Below are 23,245 nucleotides of genomic sequence, written 5' to 3' on the forward strand. Positions count from 1 at the left end.
TAAATACCAAAGTATAAATAGTAAGCAATTTGAGAACTTGGACTCTTTTTTATCCCGATCATACGAACTAAGCCCCGGATATAACTAGTTCAGTTATAGTTTTTGTGTATCTATATATTACACGAACTCTTCACTAATTACAAACCGATTATGATAGTTCTTTTTGCAATTAAAAGAACACTCATGTCGATTCCATATTAATTTTGTCATGGTTGAACTTTTTATCCTAGTCAATGAAAGTATCCCGGTCACGCGAACGAAATTGCTTATAAAAACAAGTGTTTTATATTTTCAACGTAACTTTTTCTTCATTTATAGCTTTTTAAATTAAAAAAAAAAAACATATAGTCAATTCTTAGATTTAAAATACTATCCTAAATCTAAGTTGACTACCGCACGTACTTATTTTGCAGTATATTGATTGACAGTTACATAAGGTAGATATAGCAATATATCAATATACTTCTACATATATAATTTTTAATGGTGCAGATTATTAATTTATATACTCGTATATGTCAATAATTAATACATTAGTAGGCATATCAGCACATTTTTCTTCCAAGATTTGCATTTAGCTAATTAAAATCAGAATTGTTGAAATTTCTCTTTCACTATTTCCCAAACGATTAGATACTCTCGACTTCTCGAGGAAGTATTTTCTTCGACGGCATCTCTTTGAGTCTTATAAAGATGCCACTACCTATTAATCAACATTCTTAAGCTCCTAGCCTTGGGAACTGTTTAAAAATCCTACATGTAGGTACCGGAGTAGAACGGTCGATAGCTGATTGCAATTTTGCAAAGATATGTTCGCATTCAGTTGTTTTAAATCCGTAGTGATTATCTTTAACGCTTTTAACTGATATTCTACATATTTGATTTCTAGTTAGAGTTTTATGATAAAAAATCCCCACCTATTTACCAATACAAATAAATATCTATTATTTTAATCGATTTAATTTAAAAGATAATTATGAAAACTACACTACTTGTGCATATATAGTAAACATAAAAGTAGTTCAATTCTTTAGGTATTAATAACATTAGAAAAAAAATGTCTTTAAAAGGCAATCCCAAGATGTTTCTAAGGAATACATTTAAAACAAGTAAATTTTGCAGTGTAAAAAGACAAACAACAAAATAACGACAACAATAATAACAAGATTAATAAGTTCAAACCCATAAAGGATGAATGTAAGCACGAAAATAAACTCTATTAATTTCAAAAAGAATTAACAATATCGAACTAAAATTGACGAAAATATCGCGTAACATATTTCAATACAAGAAAAAATTAAACAAATTGACCTTCTACTTTTCGAAGTCGTTTAAAAAAACTATTTTCCTACTTTACCTACTCGGAACTACCTAGTAAGGCACTGATGATAATTTTTGACAATGACATTGGCTAGAAAGTGATGATGATGTATGCAATTACAAGACTCATCATTGTCACTATTAAGTACAACGTAACAGTACCGACTGCCGTACAAATCTTTTTCATATGGTGATTCAATCGACTCATCATGAGTTGTCTATACAAAAGTATAAAAAAATGTAGGTGAATTTGAGTATTGTACTATTTCATATGTGCAAAACATCAGCCTACTTTCAAAACAGATGTTTCCTAAATGTGAGAGTGTGTCAAATGTTATTTATATAATAACATTGTAACTGGACGATGTCTATATATAGGAGATATTTAAAAAAGATTTATATGAGGGGTTTCAATAAGAGCAACAAATATAACAAATTAGAAGTTTTACATAGTATTCTTAAAGGTCTAATTTAAAATCTGGTGTATGTCTTGTAGAAATCATTTCATTGGTTTTTCCACTTTTAAAATAGGGGCCAAAAATAGTAAGAAATACAACTATAACATTATGCATTATTTATAGTCTTCTATGAGAATCTAAAATTTGTACACAAAAATTAGCTCCAATAATATTCTAAGAATAATTGGGGACAGAATATATTGTCCCTATATTCCCAACTGCGGCAAACTGCACTTGCCCAGTTATTAAAAAGAATGTGCTTTACCTTAGAATAAATCATACTAGTGTGTATACTACATACATAGTGTCTAGTTTTCTCATATAAATACTTACAATATCAGTTTTATAGGTTTAATTTCAAACCTACTTAATCTGCTCATCGGCATGACTAATCAATAATCTTTCGAACCACAAAATTCAATAAACATTAATACAGAAATTCTATGAAATTTACTTAGGTAGATATATAAATACATTTTATTTTTGCAACTGATTAATGACAAACAAGTTGACGGCCCATCTGATAGAAAATGGTAACGTCGCCTATGGACGTGAACAACACCTTGGACATAACAGAGTTTACTGTGTCGCCTATGATATCCTTTATACATTGCTATTCCTGAGAACTAAGATGTTATGCCTTTATATCCTATAATTTTATTACCATATCTCACCCTTCAAACTGAAACAGTCATGTAAACACAACTGCTTCATAGTAGAAATACGACTGCTCATGTCTATAGGCGACGGTTACCACTTTCCATCAGGTGGGCCGTCAGCTTATTTGCCATTCTAAGTTGTATAAAAAAAACTTGTTGGCCATTACTGTTGTACTAAGAAACTTCAAAATATGCCATAGAATACAAAGAAATACTATATACTCTATACTTAAATTTATTCACTTAAACCGATGCGTGTTCGGACCACATAAAATTCTAAGCAAAGTGCATTTTAGTGTAATTGATCTCGTATCGTGATATAATATCCCATCATTATTTAGAAAAATTTATGTTACTTAGATAACAATCCTCAATTCATCGAATAAAGTAATATATCTAATTGAGATGGATTTCTTTTCAATAGTAGCACTAGGAAAAGTGGAAACGATGTGATGGGATGCATGCTTTATTCTGTCACACGCAGTTCCACTCAGCGAGCCGGTTAATTGCTCTATTGCACTCGAAAATTATAATTATGTTTTCACCTAGACCGTGTAAGTACTAATATTTGTATGTCTAGACAATTTCAGCTATACCCGTCTTACCTACTCTTTATTTGTTTGGAAAATGTTTGTATAAACCGCACAAGTGATAGTTAAGAACGTGTAGATATCTTATGAGATTAAATCCTATAGAGAGCAAAAGAATCATCAAAATCAGTTTAGAATTTATAAAGATAACTAATAACATGAGAAAAGACAAAGAATCCATGCGAAGGTTCTTAAGCTTCTCAAGTGGGAAGTCACTTAAAACAAACCTTTTACTATAAAAACAATTTAAGGTAGACAGATCGCGTGAATTAGATTGATGTTTAATTGATTGATGGGTATATTAATCGCCAATAATGACTTGGTGCACAAATAATTATTGTCAATCAATATATCATGACGTGACCTATAGGTACGTGAGCACGAAGCCGATTGATAGAGTGAATTATGTAATGCTTATGGACCATACAAAATGAAAATCGTGCGCCGTACAGCGAACAAACTAACCGCCTAATGAAAGTGGTAGACGTCACTATAGGTATCTAACAGAGTCTAGATTATCTGTTAGGCATGAGTAATATCGGTGTCGTACCGATATCTGTAAATCGAGTTCCTCTCGACTTTCATGGCGAAAAAGTCTATATTAATTTCAATTGGGTTCTTATACAAGTGTACTCATCCTAATCAATAACTATATTTGAAAGTGAGTTTGTTATCTTATGGCGCTTTAACGGTTTAACCACACTATGAAACAATTATTTGGATGTTTAAGATGCTGTTTAGACATTCCATCCTCGCTATTGGATACAGGTGACGGGATGCCTTTTATAAAGGGTTCACTATGTTAAATATGTTCACATGTGTTTACATGTTCTAAATAAGGTGAAGAAGGATATAGACTATTTTCAGACGAAGTCGTAGGTAAAACCTAGTATTACATAATGTTAGTCTAGAAAGTCAGTTACAGGTGATTTGTTATCAACAGGCTTTTTACCTTTTAGGGGTTTTGCCAGTAGCTGCCACGCTTAGCAGACCCCATACGGGCAAACGCAGTGTAGGACGACCTCCTACTAGATGGAGTGACGACCTGAAATGCATTGCAGAGGTCTATGTCCAGCAGTGGACGAATAATGGCTGAAATGATGATGATGATGAATGATGAAGCTTTTTATATATATGTTTCTTACACAAATCTTAGTGTGGCCATGTATTACTTCTACTCCGTTAAACCTTCTTTACTCGATACTCTCAAAGTGTTGATAATTATTATGGCATAATGATTATTTATTCGTAGTTTATGTTCTACTAGCAGGCTCCAAGAATACCTACGATTTGAAGAAAACGGTCAAGCTATTCTCGCCGCATTGGTCTGCCGTGATTTCTTTCAGTTTTCTGGGATACAAGATGCACAAAAAATTGTCAAAAATATTTAAGAAATGACGCGTTAAGTAGTAAGTAATTTTGATTGTCGCACACTGAAAATTTATCTTTTTTCCAATTAAAAGAAAAGTCTGAAAGAAGTCATATCGAAAATATAATATTGACAATAATAGTAAATATAAATAGATATATTACTAATGGCTTGTGATACAAAAGTCATTAAAATCGCAAGTTAAATAAAATTTGAAAAACGCAGTATGAGTAAAGTTGAGCTCCCTGTCGAAGTATAATTTGTAGACAACACTCCATCTATGTACATGTTATCATCTAAGTAATGAATGGTTAACGTCTCTAATATAAAATTTTTATATTCGTTAATACCAATAGCCAATTAAAATATCCACGTCCCTAAAATTCGTGTAGAATTAATTACAGTCGTAAAATATATTTGGACAGGTTCTGTGAATCTATTAGCTTACTATTTACCTAGTTAGTATCAGTCGGTCACGATAAGCAAATTAGAAAGTAAAAAAAAATTGATATCTCTTTAAATATTTAAATCGGACCGGTCTTATAAAGCGAAATATGGAAATAAAATTAGAAAGATAAGGTATCTTTCTAATTTTAGTCAGTCAATGAAAATATAAATTCTTATACAGCGATAGTAAACAATGTTGAAATAAATATGTCTTATTTAGTTATAATTTTTGTATATAGTGCGATATCTTCGCCAATTCTGAATCCATTTTGATATTTTTTTTTTTGCAATTGATAAGGTTTTTCCTTAGTTTGATACACTTAGACTAAGTGTACCATTATTCTTATTTGATACGGGCGACTGGAAATTGATAAGATTTAGTACCATCACAGCACAAATCACGAACGTGATGGACCGATATCATCAAAACGACCACACAGCAATCTATTGTGGAATGCTCTCGTTCGGTCATGAGCCGAAATAGATGGAGACACATTGCGAGGACCTCGATCGCGATGAAGAGCGTCATCGACAATACTTTATAATCATGAAAACCATGACCACTTTGTCAAGAGTGCATGACTAAAGAAAGAGAGCGGAGGTCGGTTTGACAGGGGATGCCTATCTAACAATTGCTAGCAATAAGATCGCAAGTCACTATAACAATCTTCTCTGTTAATTATATAGGTAGGTACGAACTGCAGCGGTCTCTTTCATTTACAATACAGATAATGGGGGTGGGTAATATATAAGAATATTTATATATTTTAATTACAATATTTATATACATATCACACAAAAATTAAAGATGTTACAGTCACAGTTAAAAAACTTAAATGGAAATGGACAGGGCATACAATTAGAGGGAGAGATAAATGGAGTTTTTTTTATGGGTGAAAATGGTATGGTAACCCGCCTGCGCTAACGGGATACGCTGGCGGAGCACCAGTGTAGGGTGATAGATGAGAATGAAAACAGGCCAGTTAGCCCATCATGATGAATTCAACAGGAATTAACCATGATAGTTTCAAGGGAGAACCGCGAGGAGGTCGATCTGATTGGGTATATTGCTAGCAATGGGATTCTCAGTCTATTACTAACAATCCCTTTCCCCCCAGATAAATGGAGTTAAATGATAATGTTTTGGTATACAAAAGACAAAAAAAAAGGAGAAGAGGAAAACCACATAGAAGAGGGTTAGATGACATTAGGGCTGAAGTAGGTGGAATGTGGCCAAGAATCGCTAGCAATACCATTGTAGGTAGTAGGAAGAAACATTTGCTGATAAGCAAACAGACGACAGCATTTAAATAAATAATAAATTGTTATAAAAAAATGTTATGTGTGAATAAAGACTTATTATTATTAACTATATATTTACCCAATGACGAATATGTTAAAATATCTATTATCGAATATACAATTTTAAAAATGCACACGTCTGTAATCCCACATGGGTTAGCGAAAACTATTTCTCCATTGTTGTACAAGTACAATTATACTTATATTTAAATAAATACTTATTAACTTACCTATAAGCCCCTCCAAAAATTGCAAATTAAATTCAAAACTAAACGTGAACTGTTTCAATTAACACAAACATTAAATACACATCAGATCACAGCGCATTGTCAAATTAACTGCCGTTAACAAATTCATCGTAAAGTTTAAATACTGAATTTACTGTGTTTTATAGTCACAAACTGAAAGATGTCATCTAATAATTCAAATAGTGCTGGGTCTTAGAAATTGTTGATATACCTAAGTCTTATATAAGTAACAATAAGAAAATTTTCAAACGACGTCGAATACAATTTCCGTTTTGTTTGTTACACGAGCGTCGTACATACGCGATTGTTAACGTAATTGCTTGAATATTTTTGCGACGTGCGAAAAGAATGATGCTCTTGCGGCGTGTGAAGATCACTTGCGCGGGCGCCGCTCGCATGCACTCAATTCAATACTATATGAAGCTCTAGTACCTACGTTGCGTGCCATCGTTACATATGCCGCGATTATGGTATTTTACGAAAGTTATCCATTTTTTGGATATGTATGGTTTTATTGTATAATTGCTGTTGTTACGGTCCTTTGCCATAACGGTGATCAGAACGAGGCGGTGGTATTTTCAATAGATAAGCACGTTGATTGCCTTCATAAAAAGATTTAAATATCTATAATTCTTAGATTATACCTACAAATTACAGAATCCAGATCAAACTGCTCTGGATTCTGCATTGCCTATGAAATTTGTCGTCGTACTTAATTAAAAAAATATGTAAATAAACGATTTAATTACCTACGAAAGTTTATGTAACTTATACGAAGATAGACTTATAGAAAAAAAAAACCAAAATTTATTACAGGTATTTACGCAAAACCCGTTTTTAATTGCTACCGTATACCTCGATGATCAAAATGAAGAAAATGTGTTTAACATAAAAGGTAGAATGATCTAATATTAGAAAGTAAAATAATATTTTTATTATCCGAGGGAAAAGTCAGTAATGGGGTCTAAACCATATCTGCCTAACGAACTCATTCCTAGTAATATATTCTGTCAAATCGACCTCTACGCGATAGCCTCTGGAACCCGTCATGAAAAATTATTCACAATAGACAAACTTTTTGACTTGGTGCTCACATCACATTTGATTTCATTAAATATACAAAAGGAATACAAATCAATAAACAGCTTCGTATAAAATGGAATTTATTCAAGTAATTATAAATCTAGACTTAACAAACTAATCTATATGAAATGTATCTTCCAGCCGTTTCTGACGATCTTATAATTTTCACCACCTGCAAAAAGAACTTCTCATAATAAGGGAACATAATAAGACTAGCCTAATAATAGATATACAATTTCTTTATACGACTTAGAATGACAAATAAGTGGGCCGTCACCATTTGATAAGTAGTAACCGCCACTTGTACATATGGTATAAACATCACAGGCTTGTATAAATTATACATTTAGCATCTTCGTAGTCAGTTTCAGATATCTATCTAGACTATGAGGTCTTATATCTATCCTTATACCAATGTAAACGACCTGTTTTGATCTTGATTGTTTCTCAAGCATGTGCTAACAAAAATGTATCTACCGACAGATTTTCTTAATAGGTGAAGTCTACGAAGACTGATCTGCTACGCGCGAAGGATAGGAAAAAATTATTTATTTATTTACTCAAAAGAAAATTAACAGACAAATCACTTACAGATATAGTGACATATATCTGTAGTCCTATCCCATTAAGCAACCTTCACCAATAAAAAGATCCAACAGCCCAGATAACATATTCGTCATCATCTGTAATTTTACTGCCATAATCCATACTTTTGAAATCGAAAACCAGCCATGCAAATACAACTTTTACATAAAATCTATTTCTGATTCACCTTAGCTAATGATAAGTGTGGAGTGATCTAATACTTTTTACATTTTTTTTTTCATTTCGAGAAAAGATAAATATGATGCTACACCACAGCATTTTTTTTTTCATTTAGTCTCTTATTTTTAATTTAGACATTGTATTGTGTAGTTTTATAACAGATCTTGTTGTTTTTTTTTGCTATTTTATAACCTATTTTTTATGCACTTTAAAATGGCAAACAAGTTAACGGCCCACTTGATGGAAAGTGGTAACCGTCGCCTATAGACATGAACAGCACCATAGGCATAAGAGAGTATATTGTTTCATCCATGATAACCCCCATGCATTGTCATTTCTGAGGACTAAGGTGTTATGCCTCTGTACCCTGCTAATAAACGGTAAGAGCTTCAAATCTGTTTAGTCATTTTAACACAATTAAAATAATAAGAAATAACTAAATAAACATCATAAATAAACTCTGACCTATATAATACCTATATAAACACGTAGTTATCACTAAAATAGGTCATTGCATTATTCATTGCTACACATATACAAACCATTGTTTGCAACTAGATATAAATCATGGAACAGTTGTGCACACATAAATCATAGTTGAACGTCGAAACAAATTTCGTGTCAGATACCGACAATATTACTACACAAATTGTACATCATATCGACCTATAATTTGTATGAAGACCATACAACTAAGTCACGATGCACACTTACTCGCACATATTATTCAAGAGGATGTGTCATTTATAAAACACATAGGTTTTTATAGGGAATAAAAAACTAAAATCTGTAAAAAATTCACAATGATTCAATCTTAGGAAGGAGAACGCATTTTTAATCGTATTTTACTTTTAAAGTTTTCATGTTTGTGTGTTTTTTTTTATATTATATAGTACCACAAGAGAAAATCAAAATTTAAACCAATTTCACCACAATTGAGACTAATATTTTTGGATTTTCTTTTCCTATTTAATTATTAATTAAATTTAATGCACTCATTTGTAAATTCTTAATTATTTGCATATGATATCAAGACTGCAGTATCATGAAACATGTACATGAATATTTTTTTACTTTTTTAAAATAGTTGTGTATCCTTAAACACTATATTGAAACTATACTACAGTTTTGGTGAAACTTGACTGAACTTTTTTGAATTTATATAATTTTAATAAAATTTATTTTAATGTTATATATTCTTAATACTTAGATTGAAATTTTTTACCTTTTTACTCAACCAGTATCCTAAATTTATTTGAGAAATATCATACTTTATAACAAAGTATTACATTTCTCGTAGATGTTTTACCAACTAATTTTACATACTAGACCAACAAATATATGTATTTTAAAATATTTATAAAGCAAAGTATATGACTGTACATACCTGTCCTCTTTTAAGTCCAAAATATCTAGCAACAGGATCTCCAGCCTGTATTCTCATTAACATGTTCTCCTTTAATTTACTGTGTACATTGTTAAGGTAATTGTAATATTATGTTAAAATTTTAATCATTAATAAATAAATCACTACTTTAAACTTTTGAATTGGGCAGGGTTAAAAAACTGAAAACTGGACCACTATCTAAAAAATTCCAGGGCTAATGCCAATTACATTACTTTTGGCAATGCGCATCATAGGCTACAGTGATTGTTTACCATTAGACAGGCTGTATGATTGTTTGCCACTTTTGTGGTATAAAAAAAATTGTGCTAGTGGTTTACAAGATGCTGATCTCAAAACTTATAATTTAGATGTTCTAGTACTATCTAGTCTTAAATTAGGCAGTATTAGTAATATAGATATTAGATAACTGACAGACATTAATTATCTTAATAATACTTAGTTATACGTAATATATGTAATAATAATAAAAGGATACTATCTAGCAAGCAGCTCTTGTTTTTCATCAGGAGTAAGCACTATATGCTCTGGTACCAATTCATGTTCTGTTATATTAATCAGCAATTCAGACTCTAGGAATTGTTCTAGAATATACTTTGGTGCCATGTCCACTAATGATTGTTTTGCTGAAGGTGTCATGCCTGAAATCACATTTATTATTAAGAGTAAGAAGCATTATTCATTGTGCATAAAAAAGAATGCAACAACAAATTTTTGCAGTCATGTCCCCCAAACTCATGCAGTAAGTTTTGAGAAACTAGTGGAGAAAAACACCTACCATTTCTTCTTTCCAAAAATTACATGAATCTGTTTTATACAATCACAGTTAACTCCTCAGTTAATACTTAACATACATAAACAAAGCAAATACATTATTCTCGCATTAATACCTATAGCACTTTTTTAAATCAATAAATAACAATTTATTTCACATTTTGTACTTATTACATTAATATTACCTGCTTGAACTACCACAATAGCTCTATGAATATTCTCTTCTTGCATTCTAGTACAATAAGTCTTAATAGTTTTAATTCCTATTTTGGGTTCATCTGGGAAGAACACGAACATTTGGTCTGTGGGGTCATCATTGTGAGCTACTAATACAATCAAGTCACTGCGAGCAGGCCGCTTTTCACTGTAATTAAATATGAGCATAGATTAATAATGGCATCATTTTTTTTCTTCACATGAATACCAAGAACTATATTATTTATTCTACCAATAGGAACTAAACTTATTTCTGGATACCCAATATATTGTCACTGGTTAAAAATAATAGACACATGTCATTAATTCTATGTCATTATTCATTTACAACCACTTATCGTTTACTTCCACTGGGCACTTCCTTGAAAATGCAGATTATTGATGAGAAAATTAAGTTTCCCCCTGACAGACTGACTTTCAAACAATCCCTATGAGGCTGGCATAGTCACTCTGGTATACTAAAGCCTTAACAAAAAATTGATTAAAAAAAAAGAAATCATTCTCTTTCTTTACACAAATACCAAGAACTCTATTATTTATTCTACCAATAGTAACTAAACTTATTTCTGGATATCCAATATATTGTCACTGGTTAAAAATAATAGACACATGTCATTAATTCTATGTCATTTTTTATTTACAACCACTTATCGTTTACTTACACTGGGCACTTCTTTGAAAATGCAAATTATTGATGAGAAAATTAATAAGAACATAAAAGAAAGAACAGTGTCCGATACAGCGAGGCTATATATAGGTATGGTTTGACACTAACCTTGGTTTATCACCAAATTGCTCTTTAAACTGCTCCAATGTTTGGTCCAATTCATCTTGAGTTACTAAATATCCTCGATCATGGCAAAGCTGAAGAAATAATAATAACATATTTAAAATAAATGTAAATAAATTTTCCCCTATGTTGTTTAGTGTGGCAAATTCTATACAATAAATTACGACTATCGACGATGAAATAAATATGAAGTAAGTACACAAATTATTGAATTATTAAACTTTTTATTTATTAAACTTTATAACATAGAAATAACCTCACCTGCATAACAGTTTTTCTAATACGCCATAATTTATATGTTTCCGCATCGTCATCCATTGTTATTTACTGTAGTAATAGGGTATTAATATTGATTTTAAGAGTTATAAGTTAATAGATATTTAATCTTATAAATTTGCAACCTATAAATTTTATATAAATTCAAAACTATGAGAAAGACTGGATTCAATGACTTATACACATAGATTAAGGATAGTTGTTGTCGCTGTTTTAAAATTTGTCCAAAAAAAATGAAAAGGCAAAGAGCATGGCCCATACAGCTTAGTCATGAGTATCAGTTTTTTATGAATGGAGATAAAATTATTTCATAAGTATTTTTTATTAATCTTCATAGAATCGGTAACTATCAAGCGTCAGAATTCTTCATGAATACAATACGTATAAAATAGTTTCCATTTTAACTTACTTTTCGTGTAATTATAAATATATTAATAATATATTTCGTACAGTTCAATATATATAAATCTTATTTCTCTTATATATAAATTTTAAATTCTAAATAATATTTCTATATGTTATTCATAGATAGGAAGAGAATTTATATATTTCGTAGAAAAAAATACATCAACAGTATTATATACAAAATTAAATAACAAAAAATATATACTTTAGGATCTTTCAGATCATTCAAAGAATGCAGGACAAATTCAGCCTTAATAAAAATTTGAATTAGCCCTTCAATTAGCACAAGGCGCTAAATGCTAAACAATGAAAAGGTGATGTAAAGATTGATTGTCCCCTGTATGGAAGAATTTATACTGAGGACTAGTTGTCATAGTAAGACAGAAAAAATGAAAATGAATGAAGAATCGACAATGACCAAATTTAAAGCTACAAACAGTAGAATAATTGTTACATTTATAAAACCAAAGGCCTTTATTTAAAATAGCTGTAGAATAAGTGAAATGTCTCTTCAAATTATTGGTCATTCTCTCTTTAATAAGATTTATGATATTTGTGTAAGGTAATAAATAAAATAGGGGAAAATTTGCCAGACCGAATTTGCAAAATAGAATCCTACCACAGATTAAGGAGAGTATAGATTTTTTTTTTAAGTGGAAATCAAATATTACAGAAGAGACAAATGTAGTATGTCTTCTGCAATATTTGATGCCCAGTCTTAATTAATGTATACGAATCTGTGATTTGACTAAACAGCCAAGTTCTGATAAACTTTTTTTTTTACATTAGGGATAGTTGTTCCTTGTTTATTTTTTTTAATAACTTCGTCTATTAGAAAGATAAACAAACCTAAAAGAAAAAAGATTTTTGAGACGGTAATAATGTTTTTTCCCTTTTGTGGCATTCATTTAGATTATAGAACATTTTGACACAATCAAGACGGGGGAAGGAACTAACGCATATTTGAAGAGATAGAATTGAGTCTGGAATATTTATAGAATATGCATATAGGATAGAACATATATGTGAATGTGCTGTCTATGTAATATAATCTGTGATGTACAAGTTCTGCTGCGCCTTCTGAGTAATCTGTAACTGCACTTTTGTCTTCTGTCATTGAATGTTGATTTTTATGTGATGTTCGTTTAGTGAAGTTTCTGATTTTTCTAATTAATAATATACTTTATTCCCGTCTATTATAAGCTAAATAAATATTATTAAGAAAGATGGCTGGTATTAAAGGTATGTTTACTTAATTTTGTTGAAATCCAACATATTATTAATATTAGTGTGTTACCAAATTGTGAAAGTCATTTTTATTTTTTAAGAATGACTCACTTTATTTACCAACAATCACTATTCTAATTTATTATGTTTTTTTTATTTACATGTAATCATCGTCAACAATAATTAGGGTGAGTATAATTTATACACGGTTTTAAACAAAGTAAAGCTCCAAATAGAGTCAGTCACCTTTATTGCTGACTTGAATTAAGCCATCTAGATTACTCCATAATATACCTATTATTTTAATGTTTGCGTCGAATCTAATAATGAAAAATATTGTTAGGTACTTATTATATTATTATATTCTGAAATTTTCTTTTGTATGAATAATTAGATAATGAACCTTCAATAGTAGGAAATAGGTACCTACTTATAGAAATACTATTGAATGAATTTCTTTGTAGATGCATACGCCGGAGAGAAAGCTACTAAAAAGCATATTTACGAAATATGTGTACAGTTTTGCTTTAGTTTGTTTTAAAGTTATATCTATTGATAGTTGTTTTTTAATATCTAAGAATGTGCATACCAAAGTGTGTCAACGTCTGCATTAACTATCTACATTTCAAAAACATTCATTTAATAATTATCAAAAAAATAGTTTTTCCTTGCACTAAAGCCTTAAAACATTAATCACCAAACAAATTAAATATATAATTTTTTTTTTTTCAAGAATTTAATAACAAATTTCTTAATTGGTTTTTCAAGTTACTATAAAAATATTACTAAAAATTGTTTTATTCCATCAAGTTGCAAAACACCATGATATCAAAACCTTTTGGTCTTTTATGTCAATGATTGTTTAAAGGAATAATATTAATATTTACCTATTTACTTATGGTTACAAGTTTCATGAGTACCCATTATATTTAATCAAGCATTTCCAACTAAAATGCATGTAAGTCAATCTAGTTCTTTTTACAATTAAAAGTGTTTTTATATAAGTCCATAAGTACAACTAAAGTTCAGCATATGACATTAGGATTATACTATACAATACTAGTTTTCAATCAAACCATATTGCATGTTTTAGTGGACTATAAGAGTTCTTATTTAATTATTATTCAGACTGTTATATAGAATTTGTTTAATTATATTTAAGTTTGTTAGGTTTGACACACTTAAATATAAAAAACACACAGTCATTGCCAGTTTTGTTCTTAAAACAAAAAAAATTAAATTTTTCAGTTTGGTGTCTCTCGCATTTTTGGGATCTATAGGAATGACATTTGTCATACTAGCATGTGCTCTACCACAATACAAGTAAGTTACTTTTTATTTAATTGATATACAAGTAGACTCTCTCAAAAAAAAAAACACCAACTTTAATCATAAAATATCCAAGTATTCTGATTTAAAAACTATCTTACTGAACCAATTTTGATAAAACTTCTTTGGGACTGATCTAAAAGTATATCCTTCAAGTTAGTAAAAAAAAATCGAAATCAGTTTATAAATGATGAAATTTTTAAATAATAAGCTTAAAAATAGAATCTAATAGAGAAATTATTTCTACAAAACCTATAATTTTATTTTGTCATTTCCATTGAAACGTATATATACATATACCCATTTAAAGACGCTCACACACACACACACACACAATCTAGTAACTATTGTTGTGATATACTATAGTGTAATTTTTATTTCCTTCTAAATTTTATAATTACTCTAGCCAGTACAAATTTATATCGCTAGGTCAGTGAAAACCTGTTGTTGGCTTTTTATATGGATAAGTTGTAGTTGTTTTAAGCTATAAATTGTAAGCTGTTGGTATTCCAATAAATAAATAAATAAACATTCCCTTTTATATGTAGTAGATTGAAAATGGAGATAATTGATATAAAAAAGTGAAATATATAATTAGGTATTGAAGATTGAATGCCCAGAACTAAATTATGTACTTATTTGTCGTCTAACAATGAATTTTATTACATTTATAAGTATTTTTATTTTTAATGTGTGATAATAATATAATAAACCCGACTGCCCTACTGATATATGCTGGTGGGGCACCAGTGAGGATGAATGCAGATCAGTTAGCCCATCATAATGAATTCTACTAGAATTAACTATGGTTTCCAGGAGGAACCATGTGGAGGTCTACCTGATAGGGTGTTTTGCTAGCAATGGGTTAGTTTGAACCCATTTATAACAATCCCTTTCCCCCCTATTTATGAGTAGTTTAAACTAATATTTATATGAAAAACATTGTATAATGCTTCCTCATCCTAAAACTTACCTAGTGATCTCTTTCAGGCAACCTTAATTTTATTTTATTCTTTCAGAATATGGTGGCCATTCTTTGTAGTTTTGTTTTACGTGTTATCTCCGATTCCAACAATGATTGCTCGTCGTCAGTCCGACAGTACTGGTGGGACAAACTCCCCGTGCATGGAAACTGCGATCTTTATAACTATGGGCTTCATTGTCAGCTCTTTTGCACTCCCTATAGTGCTCACCCGAGCAGATGTGGTTAGTATAGTTTAGTATAATATATTACTTAAAATGATATACAAAATTAAGTAAACAAAGATCTAGATAACATTATTTACTTCATAAATTGCATAGGGCAGAAGAAAATAAAATTTATAAGTATGTTAATTTTCAGTTTATAGTTTAAGTGCAGTGTAAACTTGATATCTATCTAGACTAGATCTCAATTTGCAATTTCTACATGCAATTTTGCTAATAATTCTGACAATTCTTTCTGAATGATTATTTAAAAGTGTTCATAACTTTATAGAAGTGTGATAATGTTGCAATTATTAGTAGATTTTCTAAAATAATTTAAAATGTTCAATATTTCTATTTATTTAATTTTCAACTAACTAAAACATTAATTATGCAATAATATTCTTATTAAACTGTCATTGAACATTTTTATTTTGATAGCAAAAATATATTTTAAATATTCCAAAGCAAAACATGTATTAGGTGCAAAAATTTTAGGGGTAGAATTTATATACAACATATTTTATTATTAATGTTTTAGTTCACTAACAGAACACTTTAAAAAAAAAAACAATTAGAAACATCGAAAGTTGTTTAATACTTTTTGAAAATTTGAAACTTGAGTATTTATTTATACTTTTTTCAATCTGTTAAATTTTTGGTCAAAATTGTCCACAGATTCAGTTGGGAGCATGCTGCTTGACTATTGCTGGTAACATCATAGTCTACCTAACGATCCTCGGTTTCTTTACAGTCTTTGACATGGATGATTCTGACTACACTATGTGGTGAGAGATTTAGGAGCTGCCTTTGTTATTAACTGTAAGAGACGATTCAAAGCAAACAAATTTTTTGTATTATAGGATATGTTGTGGTTTTGTGTATACTTAATGTAAGTCTGAAAGCAATTGGTACTTTAGTGTTAGTGTTAACAGACTGCCGTTGTGGATACCTGGGCTTATTTGCTATTCAATGCTTTTATATCTACATTTAGTTTAATACAAGTACCCTGTTTGTAATAATATTACATCATTTTGCATTACAATAATTTTATAATATTTTGGTACAATCAGTAATTATCAGAGTTACCCTGTCATTATTGGTAATAAATAACATAAAACAATAAATAATATTAAATCCTTGGATGTGATATTTTATAGTTCCACTGGAATAAACGTAACTATGAAAAATATAATAATTTTTATTATTATTGTGTTACTTTACCATATTCAATTGTTATGTAAACCAATGAATCACTTAATGTCTTAGAATGTATTTGAATTTGTATTAAAACTTCTACCATTAATGTTTGTTTGAAATGTAGAAATCGAACAAAACACGAACTTGATTTTAAAATCATAAAAGAAATGTCAAATCATAATTAAATTTTCACTTTAGGGTATCGTGGTAGACTTTATGACGCAAAAAATGTTTTTACGTCTATCCTATTTTCTATAGCACCTGTCTTATCTTAGGTAAATTAGAAATTTCATAACATTTTCTAAATTGAATGGCAGGTTATAATTCAATTATTATAACCATCCACTTGATTTGTTGGTCATTATTACATCGGCAAAAGTGAAGTTAAAATTGTGTACGAGTAATAATAGTCGAGTTATCAATATTTTATTAAAAATTAAAGGTATCTGTGCATGGTATTTATTTTAGACCTTTAAGTAAAAGAGTTGTGATTCATAAGATTGTTTCTCCATTAAGGTAACAGTAAAGATCCATCACTGTAGCAAATTTTTCACAAACTTCTTTGTGTAGAGCTTACATAGAGATGACTAAACAATCCTGTTAATTATGAATGAACAATAATAATCCCATGACAGCTATTGACTGGATGTGAAACCAGACAAAAATATCTGGGAGTGAGACAATTTAGATTTGGTTTAGTAACCTGATTGAGAATCGAAACCAAGACCTAATTCACGTAAAGAAACATACCTATTACAGTGTCCTTGCCCTTGAAGCTATTGTTGATAATGTCATCCCTTATGATGTTCTATAACAATAACCAATGACTACACAGTATCAGTTCTAACCAACAATATCCAGACTATTGTGAATAATTATTTATATGATTTTAACACAAATTTTGACTGTACTGAATTCATTGAATTTAAACTTTTATTTTTGAATCGGTCTGTTAGCTATACAATTAATTGAATTTCACTTTATAGATATTTTCAATAATTTTCTATGATTATTACTCCTTTATTCATTACAATCTAAATTAAATTATGAAATAAATTTGTGCACGAATATCTCCGACTACCTACATCTTCAGAGTTCAGTAAAACCAACTATGTTACAAAATACAGGTGAAGCACAATAAAATAAATTGATGACTGTAAAATATTGTAAAATACAGATAACAACACAAAAAAAATCAATAATATTCGTTTACATTAGATGACAATATAGTATATTTTCGGTTGATTGAAATGTAATAGGAAAATGTGTATATTACAAAAAAGTACATTGTATTTTGATATAAAAAAAGTGCATACGAAAATATTATAAATTTTGAGATTTTCATATTTTGATGCAAGCATTGTTATAATAAATACATGCCCAACATTAAAATTCAGTTTAATATTATGGATTAAGTAATATTAGAGTAAGAAAATTATAACTTATAAACATATTTTTTTATTACCATATGATATTTTCATTTACTTTTGTAAAAAATTTAAATGTAATTTACGCCTGTTGTTATTCCTAAAGCACATTAAAACCAAAGGATAAGCAGTATTATTCCAATATTTTCAAAACAATTGGGTAAAAAATAAATAGATTTTTTTTTATAATAGAAGCTGATGATCGTTTTAATGATGATTTCCGTCATCAAATCTCACATTGAGGGGTCTCGAATTTATATTTATTTATTGTTTACTTTTTTGTGTGTCAATAAAAAGAATCATTCACTCGTATTTAAAAATATTTTTACTTATGATTAAAAATAATACCAAGTTTTATTTCTTTTGGTATTTCCTGGAAAAACTTGATATTATGGTTTTGTTTCATGAATGTAGTACCAAATAAAAGGACATAAGAATAAGCTACGCAGGCCTGCGTCCCTTCGAGCAAAAAGATTGTAAATAATTTTTCAAATTCATCGCATTTGAAAAATTTTATATTAGAAGTATATAGTAGCAAATTTTTTTTATTGTAATATCATATATTTGAATATCTACACAGTATTATAAAAAAATGTACAAAACTATGAATATTCATTTATTTAAGTCCAGAAAGTTAATTTGTGATTGCATAGATTAAATTTTCTGGATTCATCAATATAATAGCAGTGCGGACTTCTAAATAACGTAGTTATGAATTTTTTTAGATATTTAACGCGTCAACGTGATCTAAGATGAGTTGATGGACTAAACATCCTGACAATTTGACAATTGAAATATATTGGAATAATATTTGTATTGCCAACTAATATTGGTTAACAGATTAAAATTTTTGTTTCTTTATTTTTTTTTAATGTTATCCATATTTTTAATATATTTATTGCAGTAAATAATCCAGATCTTTATTAGATATTAACTGACGATGTTTCTGACAAGATATAACTCATAATTATTCAAAATACATAGTGGCATGAAAGCCTTTTCTTCACAGTAATTTGAAAAATTAATCATTAAAACATTTTATTAATAAGTAGTTGTCTTAATTTGATGTCATTACTTTTTATGCAGTATATATGTCTAATTTTTTATACAGATATATATGTCTAAAAAGAGATAATAATATAATTGGTAATAGTAAATTCAATGTTTTAATAATTTTAGACATATATACAAATGTTAAAACTCTTCAACAATTGATAAATGAAGTAGTATTAATTATTCTGTTTTAATTAGACTACCACTATGACTGTTTACTGTAATTTAAAAATACATGTTTTAAAATGAAAATGATATAAAAATTAAACTGCAATTTGATTTCGTCTTTCGGCATTTAGGTTTTAATAGATGCTGCACGAAGTATTACCAAACGAAATTACATATTATGATCAGATATTTTATGGTATGAAGCCAAATTACCTATTTAATTTTGTATCTAATTAAAAAAAAAATACTAATGTAATCGCTAAAATATCCTTAGATTATATCTATGTTAGTTGTATTTTGAGGAATCTTATTAATGCGAAAAAAATGTCAGTTGTGTACGTTTTTAATAGAGAATTATTTTAATTATTGTAAAATAAGGCTTAGTCAAGTTTATCCAACATGTTCAGAAATTGTTATATCATGATTAGATAATTGATTTTTTTATTTCTTAGAATTGCAGCTAGTTATGCAGAAAGTAGCTATCTTTTATGAATATTCCAGGTAATGTAACTGTTTTCTGCATAACTGACCTCAAGTTATTTTTATGCTTATCTATATATCCATATATATATATATATATATATATATATATATATATATATATATATATATATATATATATATATATATTAATAAATACTACGTTTAACCAAATTTGAGTGTTAACAATTTTAATATTTTTGTTTAAGAGTCTTCACACTTAAATGCGGCAACGTCTGCATTATCTGTTAAATTTCAGAAGCAATTTTTAATATTTTTGAATGATTATCGGAAACCATTACTATGAACTATATATATGTCTCGCAGTCATATTAATATTTAAAGGGTAAAATTGTATTTAAATATTAATAAAAAAAATAATATGAATCTTATTACACTTTTTCAATTATCACTAACACAGATAAATATATACGTCTGAATTTTGACAGGTGATACAGATGTCGCCACTTTTGCAATACGAAAGGGTATATACTGCAAAACTAGCGACGTAACACATTTTAAAATGCACCAAATTAAAAAAGCTTTTTTTGTGGTAAAGTTCATATGTATTAAAGGTAAATATGGAAAGAATAGGTATTTATTAATGTTATCAGATATTTTTGCGTGTTGCAGTTACATTCCTGTAATGTAAATCGTGTAAATAGCTATAACAATAAAATCAGGTCACAATAAATATAACAACCTGCTTTATACTTTTTTGTTTCTTATTTTTATATAAATACCTATGGATTGATTTTATAAACTCGGTTTATACCTGCATACTGGCTAATATTTGAATTGACTAGTTGTTTTTGTTTAGGTCAAATTCGGGTCGCACAAATCATGGGTAGTAAATAAATAAATACTCGATACGACTTTTCCTGACAGTCCATTTGTATATTCAGTTGTCACATATGTCTGCACCAAAGTCGTGATAATTATACTTGTTAAGGTAACTAACTATTTTTTGTTCAAAAAGAGTACACTTTGCAAGTATTTGCAAAGTGTGCTCTTTTACGCAAGGTGAAAAAAAGAAGAAAAAACGAAAAATACTTTATTTTCTTTTAAAAACATATTTTTCTTCAAAATGAATTTTTTTTGCTAAATGAGGATATTCGTTTAATAATGTAGCCACATCCGGACAACTTTCATTTTGCATATTAAATTTGACTGTTAAGACGACAGATAATGTTTTTACAAAAAGTTGCGACTTCTCACTGCTCTAGTAATCATTCCCTAGTGAAAATACCCTTTCAACAGCAGCATTAGTGCCTGGACAACATAAGGAAATTTCTATTTAAATTTTTAAATGTTCATGTGGAATATGTTCTACTAAAATTCTAATGAAATTCAAATCACTGTCAAAATAATTCTAAATATTTAATTAATAAAATTAAAATAAAATAATCTAAAAAAAATGTTTTAGAAATACAAATGAGTATAAAATTATACAATTGAGTACTTTCAGGGTATAGGATTTGAAAAGAGTACGGTTTGCGAAAAAGAGTACAAAACTCAGTAAATGAGTATAGTTGATCACCTTATTAAGATTTAATGTTTAATAGTTACTGCAAAACAAGTTTCTTAAATGTTAGACGTCTTGCTGTAAGTTTTTTTTTATTTTTTTATTTTATTATCGATAAAAATACAAGTTACAGAATTTATGTTCCATTAGCATTTAGAAACCACGTAGGTTTATATTAATACTAAATACATTAAAATTATTTAAATTGTATTAAAACCATGCAAGAAGTATTGTTTTAATTTACACTTGATGTTGCTAATAGTAATGTTATCTCGTACATCGGTGGGTAGTTCGTTAATAAATTGAGGAACCAGGTAGTCAGCCGTACGCTCACCATAACAGTTATTTACGCGAGCGCTATTGGTACAAAGTTGCTTCCGTGCGACCGCCCTCGTATATACAGCATGATTAATTTCGTTTCAATATTTTTTGTTAAAAAAGTTTTCCTTAAGAAATGTGTATTTAAATTGTGGATGTACAGGTAAAATATTGCAATGTCGAAAAAGACCAGTATCATCGTCATAATACTGCATCTTAATTTTGGGAGATACAATAGTTCTTAAAATTCTACGTTGAAGTTTAAAAATATCATTTAAATATGTTTTATAAGTGCGGCCATAACTTGACAACCCATATTGAACATAAGATTCGACCAATGAATTATACAGCATCAATTTTACCTTAAAGGGAATTCGGTGTCTAAGGATGACTATATTAGCTAAAAATTGTCTTAATTTGTTACAAATTTTTTCGATGTGTTTACTCCAATTAAACTTACTATCTATAGTTAAGCCAAGATATGTTTGGCTGTCCTTGACCGTTATAGCGGGGCAGCTGCAAAAGTTCCTTTCATTAGTTATATGTAGACACTTGTGGTTGTGAGCAATGATAGGTTTATATAGAGGACGAAATTTTAAATAGGGTGATTTTATGATCAAAAGTTGTGTTTTAATTGGATTTGATACCAATCCGGCATCATGACACCATTCAAGAAGGACATTGACATCAGATTGTAGAAGGTCTCGTGCTTTTTGAATATTTTTGTCAGACAACACTAGACACGTATCATCTGCAAATTGGTAACATGAACTGTGTTTCAAGATATTATGCATATTATTAACATAAGACAAAAAATGTAGCGGACCTAATACAAATCCTTGTGCCGTACCTTCAGTTACTGGTACATGATCACTGTATACATCATCTATTTTAACGGTGAATTTACGATTTTGTAAATAGTTCTTGCACCAGTTGAGTAAAGGCCCACGTACACCAGACTCATCAAGTTTAGTAATTATTTGTGCATGTTTTAGGGTACCAAAAGCACGGGAAAAGTCTATGAATAAAGCCAACACGTATTGTTTTTTATTGAGATGTTCATTAATCTCATCTGTAAATTTAGATAACAGCTGACTAGTACTTTTACCCGATTGAAAACCAAATTGATTTTGGTAATTTACATCTTGCTTACGATAAAATTTATGAATTTGTTCGCAAACATATTTTTCAACTATTTTGTCTATTGTAGAAAGTAAGGTAATGGG

The 23,245-nt window shown here is 29.2% G+C and overlaps 2 protein-coding genes across 2 annotated transcripts; one reads left to right on the plus strand and one right to left on the minus strand.

The window, feature by feature from the left end:
- Window positions 1-7,539: 7,539 nt before the first annotated feature.
- LOC113521611 (DNA-directed RNA polymerases I, II, and III subunit RPABC1) lies at window positions 7,540-11,894 on the minus strand. Its single transcript, XM_026907196.3, has 6 exons — window positions 11,688-11,894; window positions 11,412-11,500; window positions 10,606-10,784; window positions 10,125-10,287; window positions 9,629-9,707; window positions 7,540-7,648 (listed from the first exon to the last, which is right to left on the minus strand). Exons 1-6 carry the CDS (start codon window positions 11,742-11,744, stop codon window positions 7,583-7,585), a joined length of 633 nt encoding a protein of 210 aa, XP_026762997.1. The 5' UTR covers window positions 11,745-11,894; the 3' UTR covers window positions 7,540-7,582.
- A 1,300-nt stretch (window positions 11,895-13,194) lies between these two features.
- On the plus strand, window positions 13,195-20,889 carry LOC113521612 (leptin receptor gene-related protein). The gene is made up of 4 exons (XM_026907197.3): window positions 13,195-13,349; window positions 14,582-14,657; window positions 15,683-15,869; window positions 16,527-20,889. The coding sequence occupies exons 1-4, from the start codon at window positions 13,334-13,336 to the stop codon at window positions 16,638-16,640; spliced, it is 393 nt and encodes a 130-aa protein (XP_026762998.1). The 5' UTR covers window positions 13,195-13,333; the 3' UTR covers window positions 16,641-20,889.
- Window positions 20,890-23,245: the final 2,356 nt, after the last annotated feature.

This window comes from Galleria mellonella, unplaced genomic scaffold, assembly GCF_026898425.1.
Source record: "Galleria mellonella isolate WM207_F2 unplaced genomic scaffold, CSIRO_AGI_GalMel_v1 utg63, whole genome shotgun sequence".
In the NCBI taxonomy this organism is placed as follows: Eukaryota; Metazoa; Arthropoda; class Insecta; order Lepidoptera; family Pyralidae; genus Galleria; species Galleria mellonella.